We start from the raw sequence: 8,780 nt of genomic DNA on the forward strand, positions 1-8,780 counted from the left end.
ACACTACACGCTTCTGCTACACGCTTACACTACACGCCCGCAAATGTGATTCACATCCTAAGAACTCAACACACGATACATGACCTGATTTGGATGGAACTTCTGCTAACCTCTCTCCTTCTGTTCCCTTCGTTCTTCCATCTTTCAGATTCTGCAGACTTGATCGATTTCACTGCATCTACTTTTTGGATTTCCATCAATATGAAATGATTCTGATTTCCATAACTGGAGAAAGAGCAGAAAGTCTAAAGTTCCTCTGTGGCTTGGAGGGAAGTTCTGTTAAACTTCTCTGTGAACTCTTGTGCTGCTTCCAAACTCCAGAATGAGTGTGTTCCTGTTCTCCCCTCATGTTTACATGGAGACATGGAGTCGACTTAAGACGCCTGCAGATGATCACTGTGTTCCTAACAGACAGACAGACAGACAGACAGACAGACTCGCTCCAGAAGGGATTATTATTATAATTATTATTGATTATAGTACGTCATCAGCTTCAGGGTCCCGGTGCAGCAGCAGGACCCTGGTGCAGCAGGTTCTGGTCCAGCAGGGTCCTGGTCCAGCAGGGTCCTGGTGCAGCAGGGCCCTGGTGCAGCAGGGTCCTGGTCCAGCAGGGTCCTGGTCCAGCAGGGTCCTGGTGCAGCAGGGTCCTGGTGCAGCAGGGCCCTGGTGCCTCTGCTCCCTCCTGCCTGCTCCTCTGCTCACAGTGAACACTTGAGGTGAGAGCAGCAGCCTCCATCTATCAGCCTCGTTAAGCTGCTTCATGTGTGCAGCTGCAGCAGTAAACCTGTCAGGAGTCTGAACACGGAGTCATGAGAACACGGAGTCATAAGAACACGGAGTCATGAGAACACGGAGTCATGAGAACACGGAGTCATGAGAACACTGTGACTGAGGAGGAAGACTGAGAGAAGATGTTCTGATGAGAGGAGCGACTGGACCGCTTAAACCTCAGGGTTTCATTTTCAAGAAGCAACGGAGAAAAAAAAGCAACAAGTCTGAGATTTAAATTCAGTGAAGGTTGTATTATTGTGACACACACACACACACACACACACACACACACACACACACACACACACACACACACACACACACACGCACGCACGCACGCACACACACACACACACACCTTACATGATGTCATTAACCACAGTTTATTGTCTGTTTCCTATCATCTAACATCTCTAAGTACACACATGTATGTAGATATAAGCGTGTGGCTCAAACACACCAGGTTATTGGACGGAGAGCACATTTTTTTTTAAAACAAAGCATTTAACTACAAAAGCGTTTAATAAGTCTGTAAACATGAAGCAGAGCGTCTGGTTGATCTTTTAAACGAATGAGACTGAAGGAGATCAGGATCCTCTCAGTCTGCTGTCATGACAGAGAGAGGAGCTGTACATGTGAGTGTGTGTGTCCTTAGTGTGTGTCCTGGCTGTGGCTCGTTCCATCTGAAGCTCCTTCCTCTGCGGAGCTCAGCTGATCTTCTCTTCTTCTTCTCTTCTCATGCTGTGTTCTCGCCCTCTTTAGACCATTTTTCTGTTGCTGACCTCACCTGACCCAGCAGAGGCGTCCAGATGAGGAGGAGCAGAGCTAATACCTTTAATAAGATCAACCAATCATTCAGTTATTATCCTTTAAACTCCTCCAGAGGCAGAGAGGAAGATGAAGAGTCTCCCTGTAGGTCTGCCTCTGCTTAATGAAGGTCAGGGAGGTCGCACACACACACACACACCAATCTGTCCTGCCGCAGCCTCAGCCGGGTCAAAGACGCACGGCGGTGCTGTTATCGTCTCCTCCGCTTCTCTACCGGGTCGTCCCGTCCCACAGTTTGTTTCTGTCCTCTTCTTCTTCTCTGCTGGATGATGGAGGCGGAGCTACGTGTCACGGTGCACAGCTCACAGGTGGAGGGAGGGAGGGGTTCAGGGAGCAAGACAGCGCAGGCTCGGAGGGGAGAGCCGCCGTCGGGCCCGGGTGGTACCTGGGGGGGCCCGGGTCTCCCGGCGCCTGAGTCGGGGGTTCCACGCCTACGCCGAGGTGCAGAGAGAGGTGGGCCTGACAGTAATCCAGAACCGACTGCTCGTACCTATACAACGTCAACGCACTCAGCCGCTGTGGTAACTGGAGACAAAGAGAGAGAGAGAGAGAGAGAGAGAGAGAGAGAGAGAGAGAGAGAGAGAGAGAGAGAAAGCAGAGGATCAGAGCTGTGACTCGACCCAAAAGGTTCTGTTCACCATCTTATCCACTCTGACAATATAAGGGTGTAGTGTCATTTACTACATGCATCCGTGTGTGTGTGTGTGTGTGTGTGTGTGTGTGTGTGTGTGTGTGTGCCACTCAAACACACACACACACCCTCTGAGCTGGAGTGATTGATATTCCAGATGAAAGCCTTAAGCAGCCGTGTTGTGTGGCCTCTTCTGAACGGAGTCACGGCTCCATTTAGCAGAGAGCTTATTCCATTACAGCCACTCTGCTGAATCAAAGAGCCTCTCAGCTCTACGGCCCCCCGTTCTCTCAATTATGACAATTAGATGAAATAAAGCTGTGGATTGGCGTGTGTGTGTGTGTATGCGTGTGTGTGTGTGTGTGTGTGTGTGTGTGTGTGTGTGATATCGATGCTAATATCTTCATATCTGTTCTTCACTTCAAACATGAGAACACTCAGACATCAACATAGAGCATCATTATAGAGCATCGTTATAGAGCCCAGAGTGTCATATAGAGCCCAGAGCGTCATTATAGAACCCAGAGCAGCATAATGCCCAGAGCGTCATTAAAGAGCCCGGAGCATCATTACACACACACACACACACACACACACACACACACACACACACACACACACACACACACACACACACACACACACACACACACACACACACACACACACACACACACACACACACACACACACACACACACACACACACACACACACACACACACACTCATTTGTTATTCAATACGACTCCTCTCTAAATCCTGAATGAATCCCATATTTACCTTCAGCTCGTCTCCTGTTGGACTGAATCATCTTAATAATCTATGAGTCTTTACTATCAAACACGCCTTCATGACAACAGCTGAAGGAGTTCAATCTGTTCAATCTTGAATGACTTAATTAGATTACAATCAGATTGACTTTGAGTCTATCAGTCGTTTAAAATCACACACACACACACACACACACACACACACACACAGTTTAACCCTTCTTCACTCTCTAACTCTGTTTCTCCTCATTCAGCTGCTAACTTTCAGCTTTTTCAGTGGATTTCATAAAATATTCAGCATGAAAAGTTCTTCAGATCCAAACTGGCCTAATGAGTCTGTGTGTGTGTGCGTGCGTGTGTGTGTGTGGTCCGGTCCTCCAGCAGAATCAGAGCCTGCAGACTCTAAAGCAGCACTTGTATCCATTTAGACGGAGGCGGCGGTGAAACGAGCAGATCAGCGCCCAAATGAGTCCAAAACAGAGCAGGAGCACGATGTCAGCAGGAGGAGTGGCAGGGAACAACATCCATACATCCCATAAACAGGAGCAGGAGCACAGAGTGGTTACCGACGGAGACGACAGAGCAGACTAATGACAAACAAGGAGCTGCTGTGAGGCGGGAAACAGGTAGAGAGGGGGCGGAGCCAGGGAGGAACCTCAGAGCTGCTGAGGGCCCAGAGGCCTGGGAGCCTGGGGCCTGGGGGTCTGGGGGCCTGAGGGCCTGGGGGTCTGGGGGCCTGGGGGTCTGGGGGTCTGGGGGCCTGAGGGTCTGGGGGCCTGGGGGTCTGGGGGTCTGGGGGCCTGGGGGCTGATCCAGGACTCAAGTCTGTGTGTTAGAACAGAACACACCAGGACATTAAACCACACCGCTGCTCAGGCAGCTGAGTTAAGAGTTCAGATCTAAATGTAGAGAGCTCCATAACAGATAAGATAATAATGAAACTTTGATTTATAACTTTATGACTCTCGTGGCTTCTGTCTTCTGCATTTTCTAACTTTACAGGATAAACACACAGCTCTATAGATCTGTAACTATCAGACTAAATGCATCCTTCACAGAGGTTTATCTATGAATATAAAGGTCAGCTCATGTTCACACACACACACACACACACACACACACACACACACACACACACACACACACACACACACACACAGGGTCTCTGCTGGTTCGGGTTAAGACTAAAATAGCTTTTTGCGTCGTGAGGATTTGTGTCATTTAAAGATGAAGAGGAAGAGGAAGAGGAGGAGGAAGAGGAAGAGATCAAAGCTCTGAGAGTGAAGGTGTCTGCTGCTTGTGTCAGATTGGACTGATGAAACTCTGAAAGCTGTGAGGGAGAAGAGGGAGGGGCAGCAGAGTGAGCAATGGAGGAAGTTAAAGAATCAAACACACTTAGAATCTGAAGTATGGATGAAGTGAGGCTGTGTGTCTGCAGGCCGGGGTTAAGACTCTGAGTCTGAGTCACAGCAGGCAGGAAACACAGCTGAGAGGAAGGAAAGATGGAGAAATCAACACAAACACACACACACACACACACACACACACACACACTCCACTGAAATGTGAGGGAGGTTGAATCAGTCCAAGGTCAAACTCCTGCTACACCGGGACATGAGGTCATGCATTGACCTTTAACACACACACACACACACACACACACACACACACACACACACACACACACACACACACACACACACACACACACACACACACACACACACACACAGTTTGGGTGTTAGCGCCCAACCAAGCGCTCTCCTGACCTTTGCAGGTTTTTATTGCTTCATTCTCAACACATTTCTAATTCTAACGACCTCACAACCAGAGAGCTAATCCACATGTAACCCCCCCCAGCACACACACACACACACACACACACACGCACACACACACACACACACACACACACACACACACACACACACACACAGTAAAGTAAATGAGTGAGTGCCCAGCCGGCCTGCTTGCTGACCTTTCTGCAGCCTTTACTGCCTCCTCTTCCTCACACACTTTGCTCAGCTGCAGCGTCTCCCTGCTCTTTGCCTGAACGTTCACCCGGCTCCATAAACTGCACTCTCAGCCTTCACTTCACCAACTTACACTCATATTTTCCTTTCAGCAGAGCCACGTACCATGAAGTAAACTATCAGTCCTCTTTTATGGCCTCTTTAATTTTTAGGAAGGCCGACCCCGGTAATTTTCTCTTTGATAGCCGGGAGGCTGAAGGGAAACTTTGCTCTCAGATGATGTGAAGCAGAACTGGGACAGGAGGGCAGGGGGACAGGAGGACAGGAGGACAGGAGGACAGAAGGACAGGAGGACAGGAGGACAGAAGGACAGAAGGACTGGAGGACAGGAGGACAGGAGGACTGGAGGACTGGAGGACTGGAGGACAGGAAGACTGGAGGACAGAAGGACAGGAGGACTGCAGGACAGGAGGACAGGGGGACAGGAGGACAGGAGGACTGCAGGACTGGAGGACTGGAGGACTGGAGGACAGGAGGACTGGAGGACTGGAGGACTGGAGGACTGGAGGACTGGAGGACAGGAGGACTGGAGGACTGGAGGACTGGAGGACAGGAAGACTGGAGGACTGGAGGACTGGAGGACAGGAGGACTGGAGGACTGGAGGACTGGAGGACAGGAAGACTGGAGGACAGAAGGACAGGAGGACTGGAGGACAGGAGGACAGGAGGACAGAAGGACAGGAGGACTGGAGGACTGGAGGACTGGAGGACCGGAGGACAGGAGGACTGGAGGACAGGAGCTTGGACTGGAGGACAGGAGGACAGGAGGACAGGAGGACTGGAGGACTGGAGGACAGGAGGACAGGAGGACAGGAGGACTGGAGGACAGGAGCTTGGACTGGAGGACTGGAGGACAGGAGGACAGGAGGACTGGAGGACTGGAGGACAGGAGGACTGGAGGACAGGAGGACAGGAGGACTGGAGGACAGGAGGACAGGAGGACTGGAGGACAGGAAGACTGGAGGACAGGAGGACAGGAAGACTGGAGGACTGGAGGACTGGAGGACTGGAGGACAGGAGGACTGGAGGACAGGAAGACTTGAGGACTGGAGGACAGGAGCTTGGACTGGAGCCCCTGTGGCCCGGCTGCATGATGCCTCTACAGGTGAACTACATGGACACAAACACACAGACTGAAGCGATGGTTCTCATTATGCAGATTTATTACAGCCTGACAGACACAGAACGTTCCAGAGTCCCTCAGCACTCGGGGCGTCTGTGAGCCTCTGAGCAAACATGTGGGCGGTGCAGAGCGAACGGTGAAGGATGGTACACGGCCTGATTCCTGCCTCCTCTTCCTCCTCTTTCTCTTTTACAATGATGGAGACTTAAGGAATCACATTGTGAATTAAAACAACGCTTATGTCCAAATATCAACATACAAGCTACAAGCTACAAGCTACACATGAGACAGAGTTAGGCTTCAGTCACATTCAATTATTGTTAAGCTTATTGTCAGGTTCCAATTGTGTTGTGTGTGCTTTTTCAGAGCTCCTTCTTGTATACTAAACGTTCAACCTAATTGTGATCTGCTTTATTCTCTTTTAGCTTGTTTTAATTTTCCTCAATTTTTTTATATTCTATTCTCTCGGCTCTTCAATGTTTTTAAATCAATATTTAAGTGTCTTTTCCTTTAACATGTTGTCTCCATGCTTCTTATACCCTCTTGGTTGAGCACTTCTTCTTGTTCTATAAATGAACTTACTGTATGTGTTTACATTCTAAACAGAGATTTCTTTTCTAAAACAAAGGTAAGTAAACCCTGCAGAGCTTCAGAGGGAACGAGAGTCAAAGGCAAAGATTAAAGAGAGAAGATCAACCATCGACCTAAGGCCCGTCTGTCTAAACGGGTCTGAACACGCCGCAGACTGACTTCCTGTCCACGGGGGCGACCTGAAGACCATCAGAGGACCTGAGGGGCCGGCTGGTTGAGTATGGGGTCAAAGGTTCAGACTCATGTGCGGGGGCCTGATTGATCCTGAATCTCCGTGTGAGCCGGTGCAGCAAAGCAGAACCGCACAGACGTGAAGCTGAGAGGTTCTGTTCAAGCAGCTGCACTTGCTTTAGGTGAATCATGAATCTGAGTCCAAACCAGATGAAACAAAAGCAGGAGTTATGGACTCAAGGGCACAGAACGGGCCGAGGAACGGGCCGAGGAACGGGCCGAGAACGGGCCGAGAACGGGCCGAGGACCGCTCTTTAGAAACAATCCAGAGTGGAGAGGAGCAGAGACCAGACGGAGACTTTGTGTGTTCTTCAAGATTTAGATGCTGATCCACACACACACACACACACACACACACACACACACACACACGCAGCTGGAGGAAGATGTTTGTGACCCACTTCTTCCTCTCAGCTCAGCCATGCAGGACAGACAATTTGTCCAGGTGATTGTGAGTGAAGGAAGGAAGAGCTGAGTGTCGTCTGCATAACAATGATAAGAGAGAAACAATGACACAAGCTGCTGTGTGTGTGTGTGTGTGTGTATGTGTGTGAGTGTGTGAGCAGCAGGGACGGCTGCCTCTCTGCTGCTCAGGAACGTCTGGAGGACAAGAAGACTCACACACTCACTCTCTCTCTCTCTCTCTCTCTCTCTCTCTCTCTCTCTTTGACATGCCAGAGAGGTCGCCACGGTAACTCAGCTCTGTGTATTCTACATATTGTATCTATTTAGAGGCTCCCGATTAAGAACAGACGGACCAAGAATGACAATCTGACCTGAGTCTGTGTGAGAGAGAGCAGATCCTCCTCAGGTGTCTGTCTGTCACAGAGAAGAGAGACAGCAGCAGACAGACAGACAGATGTTCTCTCAGCAAAGGTCAGCGCTCCGATCCTACAGCAGCCGAGTGCCGTCCAATTAGCCGATCCAATGTCAGGCTGAGTTAGCGTGTGTCCTTCAGATGGGAGAGTGAGGAACACATCAGACGCCTTCCTGCTCTGATTGTAGGTCAGCCTGGGTGAGAGCGCCGCTAATCACCAACACACTCAATGTAACTGGACATGAAGTCAGGGAAGCTAATGTCAGCGCTCTTCATCAGTGTGAGGTCCTGGTTCACTCATCACAGGGACAACAGAGCCTGTAGTGTGCTCTAACAGGCTCCGCCCACAGTCTGACACTCTCTACCTACAGGACCGATCTGCCCACTTCTGTTAGCAGAGCAGGCTCAGCTTCCTGTCTAAGCAGAGGAGAATAAAAGCCTTTTTGGCCACGGAGCAGAGTTCACATTCAGCTTTAATCAGGCTGGCTGTTGTGGTTGGTCTCTTAGAGAGGTGAGTCACAGCCTAACACGGCCTGGACCGCAGCCAGCAGAGCTGCAGAGGGCTGAAGGCTGCATGGAGGATCTGCCTCAGGCTCCAGCCCGTCTCTCCTAACTCTAACAGCTGAGGGAAGCAGAAAGCTCAATCTGTGATAACAACTGTATAATATAAATGAGTCTAATGTCTTGATTACACCTGGAGTCTAAGAATAGAACAGACTGATCTCCTCTGTAGGTCTCACTGGGTGAGAGTCTGGCTGCAGGCCAGGGAGAGAAAGTGGACATCTGGCTCCAGCCTGGACCTGCAGAGGAGGGTTCAGACAGAAGAACCCTCTGGATCTGCTGCTGCCTTTCTCTCCTGGAGTCAGGATGACAGCGTGATGACGTCACCCTGCTTCCTGTCAGCTCCGACGTCTCACTGGAACTCTCTGGGGTCCAAAGAGTTCAGACACCATCTTCTCTCTCCGACTGGAGTTTGACTGAGG

The 8,780-nt window shown here is 50.2% G+C and overlaps 1 protein-coding gene across 1 annotated transcript in view; it reads right to left on the bottom strand.

Moving 5' to 3' along the window:
- Positions 1-474: 474 nt before the first annotated feature.
- The window catches only part of LOC142990249 (leucine-rich repeat transmembrane neuronal protein 4-like), a 37,488-nt gene continuing 29,182 nt past the window's right edge, over positions 475-8,780 (bottom strand). The window contains exons 3-4 of the mRNA XM_076139961.1: positions 1,906-2,124; positions 475-795 (exon numbers count right to left, since the gene is read on the bottom strand). Of these exons, the coding sequence (XP_075996076.1) occupies positions 475-795; positions 1,906-2,124 (540 nt within the window). The remainder of the gene's footprint in view (positions 796-1,905; positions 2,125-8,780) is intronic.

The sequence above is a fragment of the Genypterus blacodes genome, unplaced genomic scaffold (genome assembly GCF_046128005.1).
Source record: "Genypterus blacodes isolate CSIRO-AG114 ecotype Tasmania unplaced genomic scaffold, CSIRO-AGI_Gbla_v1 ptg000491l_1, whole genome shotgun sequence".
In the NCBI taxonomy this organism is placed as follows: Eukaryota; Metazoa; Chordata; class Actinopteri; order Ophidiiformes; family Ophidiidae; genus Genypterus; species Genypterus blacodes.